Source organism: Xiphias gladius, chromosome 16 (assembly GCF_016859285.1).
Source record: "Xiphias gladius isolate SHS-SW01 ecotype Sanya breed wild chromosome 16, ASM1685928v1, whole genome shotgun sequence".
NCBI classification, from domain to species: domain Eukaryota; kingdom Metazoa; phylum Chordata; class Actinopteri; order Istiophoriformes; family Xiphiidae; genus Xiphias; species Xiphias gladius.
This window is the reverse complement of record NC_053415.1, coordinates 22929238-22956049: the sequence shown is the minus strand read 5'-3', so window position 1 is coordinate 22956049 and position 26812 is coordinate 22929238. Positions and strand designations below refer to the sequence as shown.

Sequence of the window (26812 nt, the reverse complement as noted above, 5' to 3'; positions counted from 1 at the left end):
GGTGCAGCTCGCAGGGACGTTTCAGTCTTGTAAACTGCTAAAAAAACAAAAACAAAGGGAATTTGTGTGATTTCAGGTGGTGAAGACAGTGGGTTTAAGGGAGGTGTGGTTCTTCGGCTTGCAGTACACAGACAGTAAAGGCTACGTGACCTGGCTCAAACTCAACAAGAAGGTGAGAGACCCTGAACATGACCACTCAGACACTTTATATCTGTCCAAGAGACCTAATCTCATATCGCTTTTTATGCCTTTTTCTTTGTTCCTGTTTTTATCATTAATTTCTACAACTTGAAAACACGATATTAAAGTTATGGAAGCCTGTAAACAGTACACAGTTCTCCTCCTGTGGACTTTATAAATGCTCAAGACTTTATCATGCTAGAAAGCCTTAGAAGTAAACTTGTGTTTATAGTCTCACTTTAGTATTCTGTTTGCTGAAAGCTTTAATCCAAACATCCGAAAACCAGTGAATATACTGTATTTTGTTTGAAGAAATGTCTCTTTAATCTTGTTTTTAAAAAAATAAAGACACAGAGGCTGATTTCCTCAGGACTTTACACTTGGTGTGTTCACAGACTAGCACAAAGAGAGTGTGAAGGCGGAGGGTGCAGGGTAAAACAAAAAATGTTTGTGTGTGTGTGTGTGTGTGTGTGTGTGTGTGTGTGTGTGTGTGTGTGTGTGTGTGTGTGTGTGTGTGTGTGTGTGTGTGTGTGTGTGTGTGTGTGTGTGTGTGTTCTCTCCAGGTGACCCAGCAGGATGTGAAGAAGGAGAATCCGCTGCAGTTCAAGTTCAGAGCAAAGTTCTTCCCCGAGGATGTTTCTGAGGAGCTCATCCAGGAGATCACACAGAAGCTCTTCTTCCTGCAGGTATTGTACAGCCGGTCTGCCAAGATGTTTTGGTGTTGAGGTCAACCAAACTCATACTAACGTGATGCGGACACATTCTGAGAATTGAGCTGTGTGTTACAGCAGTCGTCTTGAGGAGCACCTCGCCGCAGCAACAAAAGTGATCCAAACATGTGAATGTGCTTGCTAAGATGACCTTTCTGTACAGATGCCTTTTAGCTGTTGCTGTTCTCCATGCTGTTCACCATTGTGGATCCTCTCCTTCACACTACACGGGTCATTGGTTGTCTTAGTGTGCAAGCAGGATTTTGGGTCTCAAGGTGAAAATATAGCAACTGTCAAGTAATAAAGGCTGGCATGAAGTTTCTGGTCAGATCTGTAGTGTCGTCAATTTTTCTTTGATCAGATCATTTCTAATTTCAATCAAACATTGTGCCAATTTTAGACTGTGTTTTACTAGGCGAAGTTCTGTTAGCGTTTAGTAAAAGGTGCCTACAAATGTTTCATGTTGAAATCAGTGCTGAAGCTTTGGTATTGTATGAGCATTGATTGAAAAACTTCAAATGATACCCAGCTCTACTCAGCTGAGTTGGAAAAGTGATAATGTATACCTGCTAGTGATGAAGTCAGGGGATTCCCGGACTTCCTATTAATGTCTGTACCAAATTTTCATGGCGATCCCTCCTTTAGTTCTCTAGATAGTTTTCTCTGGACTGACAGACTGACAGACGGACTTACTGCTGCTCTATATACAGTACAGTCTCTGAGGTTTATTCACCCAGTAAAGGTTAGCGGAGCATCTCAGCCATCTCCGCTGGGAAACCCCTGGGGCTCTAACCATAGGCTACCGCGGACTGACGGGTGCGTGCGTGCGTGCGTGGTTGTGTACCCTCCCGGCAGGTGAAGGAGGCCATTCTGAATGATGAGAACTACTGTCCCCCGGAGACGGCCGTGCTGCTGGCCTCCTACGCTGTCCAGGCCAAGTACGGAGATTACAGCAAAGATATTCACAAGGCTGGCTACCTGGCCTCCGACCGGCTACTGCCACAAAGGTACAGTGTATACATGTACACAAAATACACGACATTCAGACTAAAAGTGTGAAAACCGCATTGGTTTACACAAATGGTGAATGGACTGCACTCACTGTATATGGAGCTTTTCTGCCTTAGCTGACAAAGGGCTTTACGAGGACACTTGGACATATACAAAGGAGGAGCTAGGGGATGAACCTCCAGCCCTGCGATTAACAGACCACACTGCCCTCTCAGCTGGAGCCTACATTATTATGTATTATAGGTCACAGTCTCATCACAGAATGATGATGGCGATATCCTTATTATTGTTAGTATTGAGTTAAATCTGTAACTCTAAGCCTGGTCATGATCTGTGGAGTTCGGCGGTGCTAGCTACTGGCTACGAAAGAGAATGTAGTACGGTGGTATTTATTATTCATATCATCATCCTGTTATTTCATATTGGTTTCCCCTTTTCCGTGTGTGTGCGTATGTGTCCTGTAGAGTTCTGGAGCAACACAAGCTGACAAAGGAACAGTGGGAGGACAGAATACAGACCTGGCATGAGGAACACAGAAGCATGCTCAGGTGAGGGCATCTGTCCGTGTGTGCGTGTGTGTGTGTGTGTGTGTGTGTGTGTGTGTGTGTGTGTGTGTGTGTGTGAGAGAGAAAGAGAGAGCCGAGAACTCACCATATAATCGGTGAGTTCTGACAACCCTGAATGCTCAGGTCTAACCGTTTTACCGTTGCTTGTGTGCGCGCGTGTGTGCAGGGAGGATGCAATGATGGAGTACCTAAAGATTGCTCAGGACCTGGAGATGTACGGTGTCAACTACTTTGAAATCAAAAACAAGAAAGGCACAGAGCTGTGGCTTGGGGTCGATGCCCTGGGGCTCAACATCTATGAGCATGAGGACAAGTAACCAAATCTCACACACACACACACACATGCACACACATATATTACCTGTCTAGATGTGTAGCTTACGCACTTTCGCATATTACAGTTCATTCATACTTCATCCCTATTAAACGCGGGGTCACAAGTAGCCATTGCTTCCTCTTATGGGATCACGAGGCCAGAAGGTGGGGAACCCCCGCTCTAGTTGGTGTGGTCTGTATGCAATCAAAACTGAAAAGTGATATCAAAGAGAAAGAAAAACGAAACCACAAGAGAAGTTGCTGTCAATGACGGCCTCAACGCCCACCCACATAGTTTATTTTAGGAAAGATTCCCTGCTACAGTTAATCCACTGTCGCTGGATGGCAGTGGACAACTTTGTTAGGGAGGAATAAATCTCATGTTAAAGTGTATAAAGGGGCAACATGTCTGAATCAATAAATCCAGTCAATCTTTTGAACCCCCCCCCCCTTCCATCCTTTAAAGTATGCCACATATATCAAGTGTTGCATTTTTTTTTTTTTTTTGAAAGTCTGTTCAGTAGAAAATTGGGGAAATATTGTCGGAAGTTGAGACTGGGAATGAATGCATTAAAAAGGGGGACTTCTACCTCAGCAGCCAGTGTAGCTGCAATAGCTGGTTGAAGAAGACCAACTGCAGACTTTGTCAGCTCCCTCAATGACCGTGGATTGCAGTGGTTTGAAAGCAGCGCCCTCTTTTGGTGTTGAACAGCACAGCTGATGAACGACCTGAACACAGAAAAAACAGCAATACCCCGCACTGGCTTTATCCTGACCCCCAACATTTATAAGCTTTTTTACTCTTGAAACTTTCAAAGCATGCACACGTCCTTAAAATGTCAGTAAAAGATTTTAGGCATAGAGTTTAGAGTTCACTAAATCACTGATTTACCTTGTAATCGTTTCTTAAAAATCTCACCACTGCCTGCTCAGGTTGTCACCAAAGATCGGCTTCCCCTGGAGCGAAATCAGAAACATCTCCTTCAACGACAAGAAGTTTGTCATCAAGCCCATCGACAAGAAAGCTCCAGTATGTGTTGGAATGATGTGGGATCAATGATCGTTTTTTTTTTTTTTTTTTAGGGGTACTACGTTTTCGCACACTAATCCTCTCGCATCCGTCCTCTGTGCTCTCTCAAGGATTTCGTGTTCTACGCCCCTCGGTTGCGGATCAACAAACGCATCCTGGCGCTATGCATGGGAAACCATGAGCTGTACATGAGGAGGAGGAAGCCCGACACCATCGAGGTGCAGCAGATGAAGGCTCAGGCCAGGGAGGAAAAGCACCACAAACAGATGGAGAGGTACAGTACATGCTGCTTTTTCTTTCTCAGGACTTTAAATAGCTCTAGAAGCACCATCTTTCTGTTCTTCCTGCTGGAATAAAAGGGAGACTTTTTCTTTATAGTATTCCTTGACGCTTTTTTTGTCCATTACTACACATTTCAAAACACATATACACACTGGAACAAACGCTCTCTTTGTAAATTGTAACTCTGACACCCCCACACTGCAAAAAAGCCTCCGTCCTTTCATTAGATTTTGGTCTGTACTTGAGTCTTTCAAGTCTTGTCTCGCTTTTTAAATCAAATATCTGCCACCGATAAGTGAAATAAGTGTCATCAAGGCAAATCGTCAGTTTCAAGAATTTTCTAAAGTCTAATTGAATTCATTACTCTCTGTGATTAGTCGTGAAATTTTAGAGCAGTAAACTTGCTAAAAGTAAACATTTGATACCTCTGATCCGCTCATCATGTGAACACAAATCTCCTTTGCTTATGCACCACCAGAGACTCACGGATCAGCACGAGCCTGTAATGACAAGTTACTGTGCAGCCAAAAATGTGTGTTTATTGTTTGTCCTTTGCATAGTCTACAGCAGGGGTAGATATGTGTTTTTCATTTACGGAGACACTCATTCATTTCATGAAGCGACCTTCCAGTCAGTGCACATCTTAAATGGATGGCTGCACGTAGGGTCACAGGTCAGTATTCCTCCTAACCCTGTACACACCCGCGTGCAGTGTGTAATGCATGGTGTTTTGAATAAAACAAACATTAGCTGATGCTTGATTTGGAAAGCAATTGATAAAGTTCTGTGAGCAATAGGTGGCAGTGCTACATTAAAAAAAAAAATAAAAATTGCACATGCTCTTCATCTGCAGGGCTGCAACTGTTAGTGCTGGAGCTGCTGGGACAGCAGAAAGTACTTCTTACTGTGGGTAACAATAAGTGAAACAACCTAATGAATATGTTATAGATATTATATTGTGCTGTACAAAATCATATTTGCACATGACACAGATATCAGTCCACCCGTATCAAAGAGCAGTGAAGACAGCAGGCGGAATACAAACAGGATCTGATGTGTGCCGCTGTCGCTGTGGAGATTGCTGCATCCATTTCTGTATTTGTTGATAGTGTTTGTTCGTGGGTGGGTAAAGTGTGTGTGTGTTTTATTTTTGTCTCATATTGACTCGCGAAGTCCAGATATGTTGGGAGGATGAAGCCGCTCAGTAAAACTGGCTGGTCAGGGAGGGCGCCGGTAAAACTCCTGCGTTTCAGCAGGTTCACATGAACACATTAAGCCAGGTTCCACTGAGAAATCGGGTTCTGCAGGAAATTAAATGTTTTCATGAAAAGAAAAACAGCTAAAACATGGAATCTGGGAATTTTCTTGTTGACCGTTTTGTTGGTGTGTAACTTCAAACGATCGACTGATAGGTCACCGGTTGTTTTCTGCGTTATGTCGACAGAGCGCAGCTGGAGAACGAGAAGAAGAAGCGCGAGCATGCGGAGAAGGAAAAGGAGCGGATAGAGCGAGAGAAGGATGAGCTGATCGAGAGGCTGAGGCAGATCGAAGGGCAGACGCAGAGAGCTCAGAAAGGTACGACTGGAGCGACGCCACGCATGTACGGCAGCAGGGCGCGTGCCTCAATTCACATGCTATAAAAGAGACAAAGTTCACACAAACACTGTTCGGAGTCAGACACTGAAGTCTGAAGCTGCTAAAAAAATTTTGTGTATTTTTATTTTTTTCCCAACCTGAAAAATACCATTTTGTGTGTGTGTGTGTGTGTGTGTGTGTGTGTGTGTGTGTGTGTGTGTGTGTGTGTGTGTGTGTGTGTGTGTGTGTGTGTGTGTGGTCCTGCACCTGTCCTTGCGTGGACCAAGTCGAGTTTTAGACATTGACAGTGTGGACTTTTTAGGAAATTCAGGACTTACTCAAATGACTGTCAGAAGGTTTAAAGATGATAGCGATTTAGCTTGGGCTGGAGCTTTGGCCATAATTTGTATTCATTTTTATCACTTGTGATATCGTCGCACTCACCAAAGGGATTTTGATACCAAGTCAAATGTGCCTGTAGACTCTCGTATCAAAAACTTTCAGTTCATAGTTTTCTTTACTTATTCTTTTACAAGATAGTTCTGGATTTAAATCTATTCTAACATTTTTCTAGTCTACCACTACGCAAGGTTTTTGTAAAGCTGCTCGTGTTTAGGCAACATTAGACATTTCACGGCTTTGGCTTCTTTTGTCAAATGAAAAAACAAAAAAAAACAAAGGTTTAACAGAGAGGCATGGTCATATTGGTTATATTATCAGTTGTAGGTATCAGTAACCAAAACTCAGGTATCATATTTGAACTACTGTCAAAAATGTCATCTGTTACCCTATACCTGACGATACCTGGCCCTAGTTTCTGAATATATTTCATGAATATTTAATGCTGCAATCTAAAAAAAATCACATTGAAAAGTAACCAGACTGTAGTTGAAGTAAAAATGGAAAACTACTCAGGCATAAAAAAACAATTTATAAATCCCAAACTAAATAACTCTGCAAACTTGGCCCCTAATTGGCATTTTTCAACATTTCCCAGAAAGGTCATTCGTTTATCTGGTTTTGATGTTCACAGTCTGCAGCCGGTTTACCAGGTTTATGAGAAATAATTAAAACAGCAGTGACTAATGTCAGGCACGACAGCACAAAGACGCTTGTATCTCCCATTTCTGTGAATTTGCATAAAGTGGAGCCTCCAAGAGAGCGGAGGGCCGCCTCAGGCAGCAGCGGCGGCTGTATTTTTACTGCTTCACATAAATCCTGCTAGTTCACCACGGTGAAAATCGTGCAGCTGTAATAACAGCCCTTCTCATAAATGAGAACTGTACAAAGAGATTTAAAGAAAGATAAGTTTTCAAGCCGCGGCTCCACACGCAGGGTGTTTCAAAAAAAAGACAGGATGTTCACCGTCTTCATCTGCAAGAGAACATCGGACCGGGAAAACAACACTCTGATCCAGTCAAGCAGTGACGTGTCAAAGAATTTTTAATTAGGCCCACAGTGAGAGTCAGAGTGGGGCCTCATTATTCAAAGCATGCATAAAACAAGTCATGGATCTCTGAACTGCCGTTCATAAACGGGATTATGTGCTGTACATAAAGAAATGCTCCCAAGATAAATAAAACAGCAAAGACAGTGAGGTTGAGACGCGGCCTCACGAGGTCGCCTCAAAAACTGTTTTGCTGTCGAACTTCTTCGAACATTTTTAGCATAACAAATTCACAGAGTTCAGAGCGGTCATTAAGAGATCACGCTGTAGCACTAAAGCACATGGTGAAACTGATAAATCTGATTCTGTGGGTGTAAATGAACATACACACAAGGGGATCATTCACATGTAACTAAGAAGATGCAGCCTTTTCACAGTGACTCTCCCCTTGCGTTTGCCCCTCACTGATCACACAGTCGCGCAGGTCAAGAACGGCGTGTAAGCCCTATCTTTACGTGTGTGCGTGCAGAGCTGGAGGAGCAGACTCGCAAAGCGCTGGAGCTGGAACAGGAGAGGAAGCGAGCGAAGGAGGAGGCAGAGCGTTTGGAGCGGGAGAGGCAGGCGGCGGAGGAGGCCAAGGCATCGCTGGCCCAGCAGGCTGCAGACCAGATGAAGAACCAAGAACAGCTGGTACCTGCACTCACATATCATCACAGCCGCTCCAACATTTGCTGCTTTTTCTTTAGTGCTTTTGTCCATGGGAAAATGACTTTTAACAGCAACAACTACAATTTACCTTGCGAAAATACATTTAGTTTATTTCTTTTTAGCCCTAAACTATGATGGAAATGTTGAATTTTACGTTTTATATTTGATTAATTTATTGAATCAGGAATTGGAAACAGTCATGAATCTCAAGCAGCGTATTATTATTATTATTATTATTATTATTATTGTTATTATTGTTACTATTATTATTATGCCAGTGGGAAGAGTTGGGTTGAGATCTGTTGACCGTGAAGGACGTAGCGTATGATTCACACGAATGTTATACTCAACGCATTCAGTGAGCCCTCGTGTGATTTATTCGGGTTTTTCCTTTATTTTCTCACGGCTTTAAGTGATAAGTGCATATGCGCAACAGCACAGTTTTTAGGAAAGCTAGTTGTGTTGAACCATTGATTGTGTTAAGCCTTTAATCATCAATGGGTGACTAAATTTAATTCCAAAACTAATGAGTTTTAACCTTCATTCCTTTTATTTCCATGTATCTTTTTATTCTTGTATTTCTTATTTCACTTAATAATGTAAGTCTTGCTTTTATACCTTCAGAACTACACTTTACCCGCTGGCAAGTTTATTATTATACATGTATTACAGTAATGTCCAGCAGTGTTATATTTGTTTGGTCCACTGATTCTGATACAGTCGTCAAATCATAAAACATGTCAAAGCAGACGTCGTTTATCGAGGAAAACTACCAGTTTCTTAAATATGAGAAGTTGCTAACTATGCCTGTGTCATATTATTGTATATCGCAGATACATTTGGATTTGTTGGACTGTCGGTTAGACATCACATTTGGTTCAATTTGGTGACTTTTGCTGGCATGTGTTTTTATTTTTGATAGGCTGCTGAGTTAGCGGAGTTCACTGCCAAAATTGCTCTGCTTGAGGAGGCCAAGAGGAAAAAAGAAGAGGAAGCAACAGAATGGCAACACAAAGTAGCGTTACGGCCATATATGAGTGTGTCTGTGTGTGTGTGTGTGTGTGTGTGTGTGTGTGTGTGTGTGTGTGTGTGTGTGTGTGTGTGTGTGTGTGTGTGTGTCTGTGTGTCAGGTTCATGTATGTTTGGGCCCATTATTCTCTGCTTTTATTTTGAAATACATAATCTAGAAAATTCAGTTTTAATCTTAAAAAAAAACAATTTATTGGATTATAAAAATTTGAAAAAATTAAAAAAAAAAAAGACTAAAAAATCTGGGTAAAAATTTGGCCAGGAGCTCATTTAACACACATGGGCGAGTGTCCTGGGTAGGAAGCGGGTGTGGGATCACGTCACCGCACTGGCGACTCCCTCTGACTGGTCGTGGTGCCTGCATATTGAAAATGCAACGGGGATGTTACCTTGACACACCCTCAGTTAGCAGTGATGCACTGCAGGGCAGGGGAAACGGGCAACATGCGCGTTTCCTTTCCATTGTTCACTTCCACTTTCTGTTACCCATGGGCTGAGCTGTCCTCACCAGCAGAGGACCCTGTTAACTGTAGCTTACATGGAGCAGTGTCCTCTGGCAGTGGGAAGCAATGTTTTGATGAAAAATCTAAACTAATGAATAAAAAAAACAACTGTAAACAAAAATATACTATTAAAAAATACGATTACAATGGCAGGAAACTCTTCTAATTATAATATATACTAGACACAGTGTGTACACACTGATGTCTTTATCCGTACAGAGGAACCAAGTTTAGAGTTAAAATTGTAAAATGTTTCTAGTACAAAGAGACATTAAGGTGAATTTGTTTTCCGTCACCTGACAAATAACCAAAGCATGGAGCAGTGAGGAATAAAAATCTGAATGATACAAAATATCATATGTATACAGAGACAGGTGGTAGTACAGATAGGTTTGATAGAAGTTGTTCACCTCAGTTAAACTAAATTTCAAGAAAAAATGATTCACTCAATTTTATTCTTTAGTTTAAAGAGCTCTCAGCCGGTCTAGACCAGGATCCGTCCATGTTTTTCTGTCTTAGTGCCTGCAAAGAGTCAGGGTCTGCATGCATATGTGTTCTTTCCAGGCTCTGTTTGAGACCTGGAGACCAGGAGGGCTGAAATGCCAAACCCACAACAGCTTGAAATCGTCACCAGCCACCGCAATGAAGAGGAGCGCATCACTGAGCAAGAAGAGCAGTGTCAGAAACAGCTGGGTGGAGAGCAGCAGTGCACGACAGGAAAGACGGGAAGTTGGGAAATTGAAACGTTATTAATTTTGCAAGAGGAGTTGGTTTACTGATGGGCCTTTTAAACACGTAAAGAAAAAAAAATAATGAAATAACATTTCAAAATCAGAGAGAAAAAGGAAATAAATATAAAACTGCACTGTACAAATAGGCCCTGAGGTGTTATTTGAATAACATGGAAAACATTTTATATAAACTAATTTGTTTAATGTATTAATTTTCTATTATAATCTTAACATTAGTATTATACCATTGTAATGTTGATTTCGCTTCCATACTTTGAGCCTCTGTCAGTCCCGTCGCATTTATTTCATCCATCAATGAGGATATTCTCGTTAAACTTTGGCTTTTTTTTCAATACGGGCTGAATCAAAATTTCAAACCTTCAAGAACTTGCTAGAAATCCAAACACATAGAGGCACTGTGAAACACGGTATCCCCGACAATGCTGCCTCCTCTTTGTTTCGTAGGAATGTTGCTATTTTTCACTCTGAAATTATTATCGTTAAAGTTTTTACATGGTTGCACAAATTAAACTACAAAACATACTGATTGGTTAACTAAAGGAATGTTTTTTTTTTCATTTAAAATGTGAACTCTAAGGCAGCCCTTGTTGAATTGTGGCCAAACCTGGAGATGGTATGCTGGCTCAAGGGAGACCAAGATAATAAATGGCCCAACGGTGCCTGAACCGTGACCTGTCGCGCAGTGTCTTGCTATCTCTCATCATCCCTTTTCTCTGTCTCGCTCCCTTCTGTCCAGGTTCACAGGACAGGTTGGCCCAGGCCATGGGCTGACACTAAGCAGAGCGACATGCACATGCTAGAAACGTCAAAATGGGAAGACAAGTACAAAACCCTGTGGGTCATGAATTGCTGTGGTGTGAGCCGGGATGAAGGGTGGACACGGCGAGCAGGAACAGTTAAGTGCAATTTGCCATGTCAACGCTTCACTTTCCTCGCAAAGCCCCAAACCTGCTGCCACCGCAGCAACTCCTGCTTTTGTTCTGTCGGGAGGAAGACTAGCTGACGAGGTTTGCAGCTTCAGCCTCGCCAAAGCTCTGCCTAGCGGCGGTCGGCCAATCACACTGCTACCTGCTTTTTAGAGCTCCGCCCCCCTACCCTAAGGAAGCACATGGCTTTTAATCTGTTGGAAAATAGCAAGCAACACATCCTGTCAAATGTGGAATCCTCTCTTGTACAATACTGACAATATTAAAGCTTCCATATATGCTAATTAAACAACAACAGGACCTTTAGACAAAAAGAGACTGGACAGAATCGGTTGATATTGTGCTTTTACTCAACAAAATAAAATGGCCATCTGTAGCTTTATGATGTTGCTGCCACACTTGTCCGTAAAGCTTTAAAGCTTGTACCTTAACTTTACTTCTTTTGTCATCAGTTGAACAATTTCAATAATTTGTTTAACGCCTTATTGGTCTCATTTCCTCCCCATCTAGCATTAGCTTTTGTCATTTCGTGTAGGGAAAGTTAGCCTGTTCGGCTCTGCTGTCAGTGTCACTGACCTCTTTAGATTACCACAGCTCATTTAGCTTACTGAATGGCTGTCAGTTTGCAAACGCTCACTCTGAGAGTTGTGAGCAAACAGATATGCAAACTAAATTTGCTCGTTGTTCATGCTAACTGCGCTGGCGTTCTCCATCCATTGACACATCTGTCCAAATATGTATTTTGCCTCACAATGAAGAATGAATTCATATTTCCAACCGTGCAGCTACAGGCTGATCTGAAGAGTCCCGACCGAGATTAGAGCCAGCAGAGCTGGATTTATTGACGAGGGTGTTGTGACAGATATAAGTGTTCGAATCTGACGCACAGTGTCGTTACAAAACTCAGTGGAAGCCCTGAATTTTCAGGTTAAGGCCGGTGTGTCATGCATGGCTTTTCTGGTAAATCAGGGTTGCCAACTGTCGAGTGCCAGCTAGAGTTGGGTTCTGTCGGTGGTGGATGGATAGATACCACCAGAGTTTATTGAGAAAATGGCCATTTTAAGTAGCCTGGGAGGAGAGCGGCTGCGGTGGATTTGACGGGAAAAAGTCCACAACACAATAATACCCCAAATACGTAATATACATCACCCCAAATATGCTGTCTGTGTTGTTGACAAAATCTTTTTATTAGTTGAATTAATAATTTCCTAAATGCTGAAATTCCTGACCATGTGTAATGATAGTTTCATTAAACTACAGTTTCTTATGGTGCAACAAACTGTCTTGTCGTTGGTATAACCTTTTGTTACAACATGCCTTATTTTGTTATTTAATTTAATGAATAGAGAGGTTGCATGCTGTGTAAAGGGATGCATCCATGTGCAGAATTAATGTCACCACAAACAGTGTAAGCGACGAACAGAACAACGGTGCGTCTGTTTACGCTTTGGTATAACCCAGGAGAGATTATCGGTGATTACCTTGATAAACTATACTAAAATAAGATCAAATAATATAAAATATTATCTTTTTTTAATTTGCATGGACATTTCAATTTGTAATGTAATGTGAAATTGTAGCCCAACGTGAATGAGGCTAAACTCAACATACATGAAATGCGTTTTGGGATTTTGGCGAGGTGTGTGTCTGTGTGCCTGCCTCCATCAACTAAAGCCACGCAAACTGCATCTTTTGTGCTCTCTGTGATGTTTACGGACCAGTATTCGTGCTGAAATGTGGGAAAAAAAGCCCGATGATGACACTGTGTCCTGTGTACAATGAAAGCCCTTTTAACCCATATAACAATTTTTTTTTTTTTTTTTTTTTTTTTATAAAGGAATGGCTTTCTCTCATTTGGCCTGAGATCTGTTGGGGCAAGCGTGAGAGTTGGCAACCCTGGTAAATTGTCTGACTATGCACATTGGTCAGACACAGCAATAAAACAACATAATGCCGTATTTTTTTAATAACACGAGAAGACAACAAATGGATGTGACGTAATTTTGGATCACTTAACAATTGAGGTCACGCAGTCATTTTTTAAAACGTTGTTACAAATTGTTCTTGTGGAAAGTCGAAAATATTTGTAATTTCTATTTGGATTAATTTTGTATCGCATCCTATAACGCACCCGTCTTCCTTATCTACTTAATACAGAACCAGAGTTCGTTCCACCAGTGCCCCGCAGTTTCACCACCGTATTCAGCGACATCAAACCGATGCCTCAGCCGAAAAATTCTACTGTACATACTGTGTCTCCAGCTGGATCTCCCCAGCGTCCCTGCAGAGTAACATTCAGTAGCAGATAGGGAAACCAAATGACAAGACCAAGACCAAATGACACATGAAAGCTTGAGTAGGGCTTTTATTGCTCACTTTTACATCACACACAAGAACAGTCAACATGTCTCATTTGGCCACAGTTTCCCAGATTCTGTAGGTATGTCATGCTTTTGCGTTCGGTTTCATTTCCTAAAGCTCTACTGCGTTCCACGGCCCTGCGGCATAAACATCCGAGGAGACCCACTCTCAAATTCATACTATAACAGGAAAATGATGAACAAAGACACAATTAATGGCATGACGGTAAAATTAAGTTTGGGGAAAGTCATTTCAGCCGATTTCATTTGAATCTCAAGTTTCTTTGTTTGGTTTTGTTTGGTTTATGGATCATTTATTCGGGCCAGGCACATCCCGTACATAGAAGGCATTCGAATTAAATATCACCTTAAAGCAATACATTTTGTTAGTATTATACATTATGCTAAAAAGTAATAGGTATTTATGAAATCGGTGTATCTGGGCTTGAGCGATATACTGTCCCTTTATGAATCAGCGAAGTCGTATATGTGACAGCTTTGGGGTTTTGGCAACCTGCCCCCGACCGTCGTTTGGAATGAAACTCTCTATCTGCCAGCAGGACACGCAGTGAAACAGCAGCAATGGTACAATACTTTAATATCTTTTTTTTTTTTTTTTTTTATTTTTTAAAAATTTTGGTTTAATATAACCACCACTGACCTGAGCAATGGGAAACGTTGAAAAGCAATAAACAGCCTTTTACTTGGCTTTGGTCCCTGAAGAGGCTTCACTTAAATAATTTCCGTAGTAGAAATGAAGCTGGGTTAAAGCACATTGGAAAAAAAGGTGGGAGTGAACTGTGATAAACAGGGACATATTTTGAGTTGATATTTTACATTTCTTTTCCATTGGATAAAAGAGCTGGATTTAAGGCCATTTTAGTAAAAGAAGCAAAAAATTACAAAACAGCATTTCATCTGTCTGGACAGAACCCACACATATGTTTTTAAAGGTGGGCTCAGAATGAACGCAAAGCAAATTTTAGGCAGTACAGTCACATGAGTAAATGCAAGATGATGTGAACAGGAGTTCACGTTGGAATACCCACTGACCTCAGAGCAAAACTCGAATTTCCACCCTATTTCAGTTTCCAAGGGAACTCGAGCTTTTCAAGGCATTGGGGGACAACTGGTAGCACAGGATTGACCTTTAGACGAAAAGCTGATGCACTTTGACTTAACACAAATGAGGGTGAAATTTGCCCAGAAGCTCTGTGATGATCTGCCAAAAACAAACACATAAGTAACTAAATGGTTCAAAAGAATCAATGACGTTGTGGTCAGCAAGAAAGTCTTGTCTTCTACCAGGTGTTAACTGCAGTTTTATACGACCTTTTGTACGACACTTCATTTTTGCTCGATCAAAAACGAAGCGCCGCTTGGCTGAAGTCACAGAACCGCTGAGGAAAGTCATTTTCACGGAGGCCACAGTAGGAAAAGCACAGGAGCAGAGCGTTCAATCAGTGATGCTTGAATTCCATGAAGCCGCTTCGGTTTCGGGGCGCTGCTCCTGTGCGGGGCATCAAAGCCACCGTTACCATCACAAGTGGCACCCGTGGCCGTGCTGCACACAACCCGTGATGGGCAATTTTTTTTTTTTTTTGCTTCCATGGGATCTTCACTGCTAAGGGGTTAAAAAAAATAAATAAATAAATAAGGCAAAGACTTGCTCACACAAGTTCAAAAATGTTTAGAGAAAAAAAAAAAAAAAAAAAAAGGCAAGAAGCTGCAGGAGAATTACAGAAAGAGCTGGAAGTTTTGAGGTCAGTCCAAGACAAACATGTACCCAGCGCACAAAGCACACACACATTTGGTGTGTACATTGCTAACAACCAAAAAAAAAAAAAAACTACAGCTAACATCTGTACAGCCTTGACATTAGCTGTTTGTGGTGAAAAACAGAGACTAATGAAACACTCATATGCGCAGAAATTTGCTTTCATGTTCAGTCTGAGCTCATTGTGTCACGTAACACCACAACGCTAGCGCACTTAGCAATGCGTGCATCCCCTTGTTCAGCAACACTGACACGGACTGCAGTTTCTTCTTGCACATAAGCATCACATACAATTAGAAAAATAGCTTTTTTTTTAACAAGTTCAAGACAGTAGAAAAATATTCTTTGCCCTCATACACTATAAATGGTTTTCAGTATCCAAAAGAATGTTGACAAAACACCTTTAGAGGTTTGTTTGATTAAATTGTGGAGACTCCCGACCCCGTAGCAAACACTAGCACACAGTGCTAGACCATCAGGATGAGAGCACCCCAGGTAGGACTGACTGACTCAGCCGTCACAGCAGAGGGCCATGAGAGCGTCAGAAGACAAGTTCAACTGACAGGCCGTTTAGCTGTGGGATGGAAACAACAGTGATGACTGAGGACTCGCTCCTGACCGCAGCACAGCCCTTGTGAGAGAGCTGCGCGACAATACAGAAGTAATTGTCGTGGTCTTGGGTTTAGATTTCCAGGAAAGGTGTCATTAAACATTTGGAGCCTGGGGCACAAATTTAGAAAAGCAGTTTTGCTTTGAGCAAAGCTCATTATAAACCTCTCCTTTTACTGTAATCACAGTCTGTCTTGGCTCCAGACGTGTTCTGGGGAAATGTTGTTCTCAGGCGGAGTTTGACGCTAAGAAGCCTCGGTACGTCTCATGACCACACCTTTATATAAAACACCTGTAACCCCGGTAGTTTACAGTGTCATATTGTATGCGTTTTGCACCACGACTGGGCCGACTCAACCTCTACCCAAACCAGTGTTCGAGGTCTCAGCATTTCTGAGCTACACAGTACCATGTTTTCAGATCACAGACAATATAAACAATAACAATAACTGTTTCCAAAAAGTGCATTTGAGACCTTCTCTTCCCTGCACTTGGAAAAAAACGGGAATAAAAAGCCCCCTCATATAAATAAAGGCTAAGTACCAAAGGTGACAAAGTTTGCCACAATTACTCAAAATATTCACCTCGAAATATTTTTTGTTTAAATATTCTCATATAAAACAATGATCTTGTTTAAAAAGTTTATAGGATACAATTTGTATCAACAAAGAGAGGCGTCATCTGGCTACTAGATATTATGCTAACCTGGCAAGAGTTTTGGCTTTACAAACAGTTCCTCCGACATTACAACAATCCCATTGGTGGAGATAATAATAGCTTTATCAACATTATAATTTCATACAACAAATGCAGCCAAAAGTGCTTTGCATTAAGAGAAGAAAAACTTATACATACTTTTGGAGAGAAGTCGGAGAAAGAGAAAGCTGAGAAGTTAAAAAAAAAAGAAAGATACTGAAATTAATTATAATAATTACTTTTCGATGGATAAAACAAGCAATTTCATGGGCTCTGAGAAATTGTGATGAGTACTTTTACTATTGATTTGACTTTTGATAGATTGTATGATGAACTGATCCAAATAATAATAACTGACAAATAAACTCATAATGAAACTGTTAGTTGCAGTACAGAACATTACTCCTTTGATACGTGAACGTGATTACTGTGTATATTTTCGTATATATAAATATATTTTTTAAATCGGATGGTTTTTTTTTTACTAAACCACTGAGTTTTAATTTAACCAACGAGATTATTAGAGCCTGTAAGAAACTTTTGTAGAACTACAAACCACTGTATCTATTGTTGCCCCCACTGCGCTGGTACTAAGTGTCTGGTAACATAGTCTGTGGAGAGATTTTAATTTTAAGAACTCTTGCCAGGCTGTTCCTGTCTTGTACTGCAAAGCTGTGGATCTCTGTGCATTTAACCGAAGGATACATAAGCACTATACCCTGTGTGAGTCAGCCGAACCCTCTCCAGTGGTGACACCACTGACAAAGGAGACCCTGTGTCTCATGGGGTCTCACAGACATTCACACACATAAAAAGGTAATAAATTAACACACATTTTTACATTAAAATTGAAATAACACCAACAATCCCTATTCCGTCTAAACATTTCTGGTGACCATGCTCTCACCAGCCATCTTGATATGACCTGATATGAAAAAAACAGAGGGTGGGTTTTGAAAAAATAAGTACTGAAAGCTGATGAACTGTGAAGTCAGCTGACAGAGCAACATTAGCAGAGGAAAAAAACTCGAGTTCAAAACTGAACAACAGCTTGGGGTTTTCGAGTGGAGTTTTTGCGGGTGCCGCAGAGTTTCACTTCCCTGTGGGGGGAAATCCACAAAATATCACCACAGCATCTGATCTGCCACCTGTCAGAACGGAAAGAAACCCTTGATCCGTCTTCTGAGCTAATTCGAGCATTAAATGCAGTAGGAATGTATTCGTAATGCAGCAGTGAAAATTTTACGATTGATTTTTTTTCTTTTACGTACTCCATGTTGTCATCTCAGTGACTGGAAAACTTCACTTAGATGGAAAGTACGAATTTGAGCAGTATACTTATACCCTGATATGATTGAATGATTGGAAAAAAAAAAACAGAAAAAAAAGACAACATTAACAAAAAGTGCCAAAAACATAATCATTTTAAAACATGTAAATAACTTAAAATGTAACAAATAAATTAATTTATAATGAAAAACACTGTCACCCTTGACACACATTAAAAGCCTCCCTAAGCACATCGGTGTCTTGAATTATAACCAAAAAAAAGTTTAAACATGCACATTAAACCCCAACCTTTCCTGATTTTAAGTGCTGAAATAGCAGGCATACTTATAGAAAAATATGGCAATTTTGGGATTTCCATTTACAAAAATACCATTAAAATTAACGAGACAACTTCCCTGCAGTAAAAATAAGCAGTCCATTAACAGCTTAAGGAGCCGTATATCTTGTAGTTTTGGTTTGTGTATGTTCAACCTGACTTTAACCTGACTAATAATCAAGGAAATTGCAGGGGGATAAATCTGCAGAAGTAAACCCAGTTAAGATGAAGCTGTAACTTCACCCTCTGGCGACATTCAAGACCCGAGCTGCGATTTCTCCATCAAAATTGCAGCTGCAAGCTCCTGAGCATCCATAACATGAGGGTTTCTGGTCATCACCATTCTCACCAAATCTGTAGGGAAGATGCCACACAAGTTAATGAACATCCTCTCTCTAAGGTCCTGGTATCGACCCAAGGCAGGGGGCTCCTGATGCTGGGGCACTGAGGGCAGTTGGGTTTTTTGGGAAGAGTTGGATGGAAGGGAAAGCTGCGCAGGTGGTGGAAGACTTAAATTTGAAAGGCCACGTGGTGATGAATGGGCTTGCCTGCCCCAAAGAGAGTGCCAATCCTTTTCATGGACTTCCGGATGGCTCTGGAAGGTAAACAGATCATAGCAAGGCTTAGGGGACTGCTGGTAATGGGTGTCCCAGCTTATCAGATGCTGTGGTTGTGGGTTTAGCCCAGGGTAGTTTCTTCTGGAATGAAGTGGTGACCCTTCATACACTCGGGAGTCCTGGAGCCCGCCTTCCTGCCAAAGGGAGCCCATCGGTTTGCGGCCAAGGACGGAGCTCTGAGAGTGGGAGTGAGCAGTGGATGTTTGAGGTTGGCATTGTGGACGAGTTGGGAATTCCCCTGGGAAACTGCTCAGTAATGGATGCTGAAGGTGGGGTGGGACATAGGCTGAAGGGGTTTTATAAGGATGTGGAGAAGCATGAGAGGTAACAGAAGATGAAAGGTTTTCCAAGCCAAAACCATGCTGTCTCTGCAGTGCTTGAGGAACTGGATAGCCATGTGGAGCCAGCTGGCCCAGTCCAGGTGGGACACGGCTAGCAGGATGGGTGTACTGGCCAGAGCAGTGATGATGGTGATGAGGATGGTGGTGGTGGTGGCACTTGGGGCCATCATCTAACAAGGAGTCAGGGGAGAAAGAGTCTGAGCTGACACTGCCTTCACTGCTACAGTCTGACAGCAGGGATCCAGCTCGCAGATCAGCTGGGAAGAAGCATTCAGGACTCTGTGGCACTACCAGACTGAGGCTTGAGTAGGTCTTTAACATTGAGCTGTAGTCCAGCTCTGGAGACTCGTATCTGTGGCAAGTGTCAGCCTGGCTTGGTCCTGAAACTCCAGCAATCCTGGAACTGCTTCCACCTCTACCCCCAGGGTGTTCCCATCGATCCAGACTTCCCGATGAAGGGGGCCCCCCTGGAGCAGGATGCCCTAGAAAGCTGCTGCTAAAGCTACTGCTGCTGCTACTGTTGCTTCCCCTACAGCCTTCCACTTTGGACTGGACCCGAAACCTGTCCTCCAGGAGGTCAGTGAAGGAGCTTTGAGGGATGGGGTTTGGCTGTTTCTTTGGAGTGCCCCGACTTGGCTCGGCATCAGCCATTCCTTGACCAGAACTTTGGCTCTTCCTCATCAGGGCATCTTCCAGCAGACCTCTGGAAACTACTGATGAAATTTTGGCACTGGCACGGAGCTCATCAGCCACGGCACGCTGGGGCTGGCTTCCCCTTTCAGGGTGGTAAAACTTGCACTTGTGGCCATATGTGCACTTCTTCCCTAAAGGAGGAAAAAAGAAAAATATATCCAATTAATATGCTGGAAGGAAAAAGTTTGGTTAACATCTTGGTTAGTGGATAGTATTTGTATCTTTTTTGTATAAATCTTGTATTAATTCCACTGCTCTCAAGCAAAGTCATTCTCTCTAGCATAAAAATAAAATTACTGAACATACTTAAGGCTCAATATTTTAGTTTTTTATCTTAAGAAAAATCCAAAGATTTATTTGGAAAATAAAAAACAGGTGAAAACCAGATGATAAAAACCCAATTGGCAGTACAAACACTCTTACGCCCTTGAACAGGTAGAACCAGGTTAAAGTCGTCAAAATATTACAGTTTTCTGAAAGACTTGAAGTGCTCCACTGACAAAACAGAAGTGTATATAAGTACATATTTTACCATAAGGGCATGGCTGCTTTCTGTGTTCAGGAATAACAGGCCTCTTCCTCAGAAAGTTCTCAAGACTGGGTCCATGGCGTCCCAGGGGGTCATCTGGTGGCATGAACCTAAATACACAGTTAATAGATTCAAATTTTTGTTAGTCCCAAATTAGGGTTCTTAAAAAAGCATAGACCATTTGAAATTCTCTTTTTTTCATCCTGCTTCACTGAGAATTCAATAACTCTGACACCACCAACAGAGACTACATCAGGGATGTTTTGCAGTGCGAAATCTTAAGATGCTCACACTCTACTTTTGGACCACAACAGATCCCCGTGGCTGCTAGTTTTTACAGTGTATTCAAATTCCAAGTGAATGCAGAAGCTCTACAGTTTGTATAAGATGTAAGAACAATAATTTAACATTTACATTTTAGGTGTTAAGCTGACCGACAACACGGCAACAGCAGCAGCAACTTAAACTCACATCACCAATAATTAACAAAACAACGGCTCTTTTAAAGAGACAAAGGTTAAGTAGGTATTTGGCCCCCCAAAATATCCCTGTGACAATAGATCAGTTAAGTGATACAAAACACAACCCTAAATCTGAGGAAGGTAGTGTCTAGCGTGTACAGAGGGGATTTGAGCACTGTAGACAAAAATGAAGGGAAGTAATAAAGATCAAAAGAACAGCGATAAGGAAATGAAAGTGTCAGATAAGTAGATAGGACATCCTAAGATAATTTACCTGCAGAAATGCATTCCCCAAATATTAGGGGGACTCTGGCTTTTACAAGTGCTCTTTAGTGTTTGGGACACACACTGGTTGAAGTCATTTCTTGGACATTAGTTGAAGCTTTTTAGGTTAAAACATTTTTTTCATCAATGTGTTCTTTTTATTTCCCTCTGGCAGGAAAAATGCACCCAAAGGATCTGTGTCAATTTTTCTATAATCGTGCAGTTTTCTTTTTCCTTCGCTCCATTAGAATTAGTTTTCCTTTGGAATGAGTTTCTTACTTGTCATTCACAAAGGAGTACATCAGCAGACGCTCATCAATGAATTTCTTCCACTCCGGCTTCTCATTGGCTAGGTCACGGTAGTTGTCGTTGGAAACAATGATGCCGTCCGACTCATAGGCCAGCTTGACGATGAAGCGGTCGTCATAGCAAACCACACGGCGCCCCTGCACACGGCGAGATGGAGTGAAGACCAGGATCTTCTCTTTCTCGAGTCGCCGTAGAATCTCTTGGTCTGGGGAGAGAGAGGGTAGACAGTTAAACATGAAAAAAAAGGGACAAGAAAAAGTTGATAAATGTTCCATTTGGCGTCGGAGAAGATAAGAAATCTCTTTGAAAGCTGAGGATTGAAGCACATTCTTTTGCTTTCCACTGAAAGCTGCAGTAACTGTCACCTGTGATGACAGCATCAGGGCGCGACTGCTCCTTCCTCCAGGCAGGAACAAAGACAGTGATATCACGGTGACCTCGCTCCAAGAACCAATCTACAGCCAGCTGGATGCCTTGACAGGAGAACACCTCCTTATTTCCATGACTGCAAGAGCAGAGAGAAATGTTGAAAGCACCGTCAGTGACGCAAAGGCAAACAAACATGTTGCACCACCTACAAAAATTTAAAAAACCAAGATTGAAAACCATGTTCAAACCATGATACATCAGTGAGAGTGACTGCAGCCAGGGTGAGAGATAAGGTAGCTGGAGCTGTGGCCTGTTTCACAAAGAGAAATCAAGCTTTGGGCTTAACTTGTAACATTGGGATATTTCCCTATGATAGCCTATGCTGCATGGCTAACCTGACCTGGAGACTCAAGCAGATAATTAAAATTGTATATATATATATATATATATATATATATATATATAAACTTAAGTATATATATATATATAAACCCAGTACCTGATGCATGCCTGATGCATGCCGGTCTTTATTCAGATAGACATTTTCAAGGTCAATCTTAATAAATGATCACACGGCAACAAAAATCTATTTTCTCTCATTGGCCTGCGATCTCTAGACCAATGTATCATACATGTTGTTTTAAATTAATTATACACACTTGTAGCCTAAAAAGCATCCTTTTAACATTTAGTGTTTTTGTTATTTTTCTATTCTTATGGTATATTATTTTTTTAATTCTGTGTTTTCAGCTGGCTAAATTACTTTTTTTTAATCCCTTAGCTATTGACGTTTTTCCCACACTGACCAAAGGTTTCATTTTATGTGTGCTTTGCTCATAATTACAACCTGCCTCTTTCTTGTAAACAATGTTATAGCTGGACTGGAAAAAGAAGAGGTAAGAGAGCCAGTTGGTACAGTATTCAGGATCATCAGCCAAGTGACCCAAAGAGAGTCTAACTAAGCTCTGCATGGTACAGCCCCCCCCCCCATTAGAAGAACCTGAGTACCTTCTGATCAATCCCCAAATGTCACTTACTCAAGGACATTCAACTTTTAAGACATTTTTGAGACAACTGCACAAAAATGTTTTTTTAACTAAACATCTGTGTCTATGTGGTTTAAATTCTTGGGTTAATTCCAGCTGTGGTCCAAGTAAGACATACTTCCGATTTCTTGAACCACAGAAATCAGCAAAAGTTGATCCACACAAACATTTTTGGCAAAAACTGACTTCCCAGAATATGAATGCAACACACGCATGGTGCATTGCATTAAACCAGTTTATACTGAAACTCTGAAATAATTATACACACAAACAGTAGTTTTTTATGTGTTGCCAGTGGGTGTAACCCTGTCTTTCTTCATTGTGTGTACAGGTTCCTACCGTTGGAGACACTTTACTGTGACTTTTCATCAGGTCTTGAATTTAACACCATGTAGACAAACCAGACTACAGAGCCAATAAACACAAGAGAGCCAAACACGTTTGCATGTTTAGCCAGCATACAGTCAGCAATGTCACAGTATGTCATATGCTCATAAGGTTGCCAGCTGCTAACAATGAGATAGCCAGATAACCTTCATTGTTTCATTTGGCCATTCCAAAAAAAGCAGGCATAGCTCTTTTGTCATACATTACTCATGGTAGTGAACATCCACTGTTCCCTTACTCTGCAACATAGGATATTATTCATGGGGTGTAAGATTTGTGCGGTCATCATGTAAAATGTAGCTACATGTATGTGTACATAGAGGAAAGAGGAACAGAAAACCTGTCATTTCCAAAAGCCTCTCTTGCTCACCTCATGGCTACGTTGCTCCCATCCACCACGACAGGCCGAAGGTTTTCCTTGTCCTCCAGCAGCTGAGACGGACAAAGCAGCCGACAGGAGTCCAGAGAGGAGTTGGAGGACGAGGAGGAGCAGGCCAAAGAGGATGACAAAGAGACGGAGGGAGAGTCAGAGACAGTGGGACCTCCTTGCTGCTCCATCTCTGTCTTGGTTCCCAGTTTCACCAGCTCTCCCAGGACATCGTTAATGAGTGCGTCTTTGCCCAGCTTCCTCAGCACCAGCAGCACCAGCTCCTCAGAGTAGCCTAGCTTGAGAGCAAACTCCACTTTGGTGCGGCAGTCTGTGACAGGGTCAGTAGGAGGTGTTGTTTCTGGCTGTGTGGGGCATCCCTGGGATCGGTTTGGTGTCAGGTCCAGCCTGACCTGCTGACAGACTGAGGGGGACTCTTGGTGGCGCAGGTGAGGCTGATGTCGATGAGGATTTTGTGATTCAGAACCAGACCCATTCTGGAGTCGTTCATCTTCGCTGTCAGACACGGCACTCTCCTCAGAGAAGTTACTGCAACTACTGCTGCTGCTATAGCTTGAATGAGTGCTAAAACTGGTGCTACTGCTACCAATACTGTTACTGCTGTTACTCGGGGCACCAGCTCGGACCTGCAAGACTCCTACATTCCCAGCACCTGTTGCGGTGCTCAGGCCGCCCTGCCGCTCAGCACCTTCCACATGGAGGTAGTCCAGATCCAGCTCCAGGCTGAGGATGTGGCCTGTCCCATCCTCCAGATGGTCCTTCAGGCCCATGAAGCAGTCTCATACATCCAGCTCCACGCCCTCCGTGACCTCCCGGGCACCTAACCGACCCCACCGTTACTGCTGATAGTTTACAGCTCACTGACTGGTCGTGGGAGTGAAGCTTGAGGAGGAAACAAGAAGCGACTGGTTAAATGACTGAGAACTGCATGAAAGTGATAGTATGCAGAACAAGTCAGGTCTAGAATGTCTGTTAATTTATACATTACATTATAGCTTACATTAAACACAGCTTAAAGGACTTATGACCCCATTTACACCTGGCGTTACCATGTGATCTGTATCTGGATATCTTATCTGAACGTAGAAAAATGCATTTTTATTCACGGTGTAAATTTATGCAGAACAAATTGCAGTCAGGGTGCTATCAGGTCTGAAGGGTGGTCGGGCCCACATTGTCATCAGCTCTCAGCCAGATGTAAAAAAAAAAAAACTCTGTATAGTTTTGCCACATTCTTGAGGAAAAAAGCTGCCCAACAAGTTGAAAGGTCACTTTACTCTGCCCTGTTTGAATTCTCAAGCAAGCCCTCCAAAAACCTACAGACAACCTCTTCTTTGATATATATTATAGTAAAATAAGTAGAGCCTATAGCAGCATCGCTTCCCTTTACCTAGGATTCACCATGAAAAGTCCACCAGCTCCATCTACCTACTTTGCATTATGAGATCACACAATTGAGATAACAAGAGTGCAAAATCTAAGCTTAAACAGGAGTAAATGCTTTATGAGGTTTACTAGCACCCAGCAGGCTTTTACGGGGTTAGAAGGCAAGCTGAAAACTGTAACCTTCCTTACCTGCTGCTCCACGTCTGCTCATTTGCATTTTAGCAGCAAGGAGTTCTGTTGTGAAAGAAACAAACTAGACTAGAGGCAAAATACCTAAGCCAAGACACCTATGCCAAATGGTGCAAACCACTTCACTGACATGTACATAATTACTAGAAACCATGGCCATGAATCACACCTTTCAGTGTGCAGACAGGATCTTTCAATAAATAACACTGCTGCCAAATCTGAACTAACTAAATGAAAGAATTTTGACAGATGCTCTTAATTTATTTCTTTAAATATCTGTTTCATTACAGTTGTGTGAGACTAGCACAATAACATCACCATACACAAAGCTATCATTACTGGCATGCTTCAGATCAGTGTAGCCCGTCTGCTTGTCTGCACTTTCACTGGTTACCTAATCTAAGCATGATGGGCCTGGCATTATTTGTTGCCCAATGAATAACCAATTCAGAACCTTGTAGTGCACTGGCTCTAGGCTAAAACACAACATATCGCTTGTTCATGATGAAAACATACCCCTTGAAACAAAATAGCAATGTTAAAATATGAAGAAAATGACGTGCACGTTGATATTACATCTGTGTGCACGTCATTTTCATTTGAAGACTGGACATTCATTCATTTACAACAGCGTCACATATAACCTTTTGACCCTTTTGACCCTTTTGAAAATTAGCACGTATATGCAGGTTTGAAAGACCTGATGTGAATGACTCCTTTCCCATTGCCGGTAGACGGCATTGCCTTTTCCGGTGTGTCACATTCAGCATCAAAAACATGCAGGAAAACAGGGTTAGTAAACAGTAGAAAGCATGGAGGCCAGTACTTATGTTACCGCAGTTACTTTTTTGTATCTTTCACTTCAGTCTCTTCAAACTCAGAGCATGCAGTGCTGCCTACGAAGAACAAAATCGCCGTTGCACGTTGTTCCCATAGACTGTAAAAAACAGTAAATTATTCCTGGCTATTTCCGCGGCCAATGTCTGGAAATTCGACGCGCATCATAGCATTGCGCTGTAAAAAGTGGCAAAAATGAGCGTGTCCACCCGGGTGTCGTGTTTCCATCACTGCAGATCGGAGCTACAGCCTGTAAATACCTGTCACTGCTGTAACTGCTCCCTGAACGCCGCTCGTACCCTTTCCGAATGAAGACAAAAGCCAGATGTTAGGGATGGGTTTTTTTTGTCCGGCGTGAAAGGGGCTGTAGTGAGGTTGTTACTTCAAGGGAGTATTGTAGTATGAGTTGAGTTGTCCAGAATACAAGGAAATGCATTTATCGTAAGAAGCACGCTAGGTGTGTGAGTGTACGCGCTCCAGCAATTTTGATTCTGTGTCACCTGCAGGTAGTGGTTGTTACAAGTACAGGAAAATGCATCTATTAGACCACAGGAAGACGATCCACAATAATGTACCGTGTACATGACTTGTTGTATCCGGATATAAACATGCAAAAACAAAAAAAGTTCAATGCAGTTTGAATTAATATCAAACTTTCAATCGCTGTCTTTAAAGGTTAAAACATGAGTTATTAAGCACCGAATGCTAAAGTCATAAAAAGGATTTAGTTTCCCCTCTAGTAGCAATTTGAAAGAACCCCTAACGGTCCTTAAAGCCTCTTTTTCTTCTCAGAGTGTGACTCACTGGTTGAGACAAAGAGCGATCTGTTGGGATGGGAAATTGTTGACCCTTTAAAAAAAAACATCTGTTCCTTTGCTCGCTCATCTCCACTGTATTAAGGACACACACGCATGCATTAAAACACACTCAATAAAATAACCGTACTTTACAAAGGCTTCCTTTAAGCGTCCTTA

The 26812-nt window shown here is 41.9% G+C and overlaps 2 protein-coding genes across 3 annotated transcripts in view; one reads left to right on the top strand and one right to left on the bottom strand.

The window, feature by feature from the left end:
• Window positions 1-9860, top strand: part of LOC120801913 (radixin-like) — a 40320-nt gene extending 30460 nt beyond the window's left edge. For both annotated transcript variants that reach the window (XM_040149249.1, XM_040149250.1), the window contains 10 exons: window positions 77-172; window positions 744-866; window positions 1746-1897; window positions 2366-2449; window positions 2634-2780; window positions 3716-3812; window positions 3923-4086; window positions 5539-5669; window positions 7586-7746; window positions 8687-9860. In XM_040149249.1, coding sequence (XP_040005183.1) covers window positions 77-172; window positions 744-866; window positions 1746-1897; window positions 2366-2449; window positions 2634-2780; window positions 3716-3812; window positions 3923-4086; window positions 5539-5669; window positions 7586-7746; window positions 8687-9043 — 1512 coding nt within the window. In that variant the 3' untranslated portion in view covers window positions 9044-9860. The remainder of the gene's footprint in view (window positions 1-76; window positions 173-743; window positions 867-1745; window positions 1898-2365; window positions 2450-2633; window positions 2781-3715; window positions 3813-3922; window positions 4087-5538; window positions 5670-7585; window positions 7747-8686) is intronic.
• Window positions 9861-18278: 8418 nt separating this feature from the next.
• LOC120801816 (probable ribonuclease ZC3H12C) lies at window positions 18279-24196 on the bottom strand. Its single transcript, XM_040149079.1, has 5 exons — window positions 23409-24196; window positions 21602-21741; window positions 21207-21441; window positions 20206-20312; window positions 18279-19804 (listed from the first exon to the last, which is right to left on the bottom strand). Exons 1-5 carry the CDS (start codon window positions 24194-24196, stop codon window positions 18279-18281), a joined length of 2796 nt encoding a protein of 931 aa, XP_040005013.1.
• Window positions 24197-26812: the final 2616 nt, after the last annotated feature.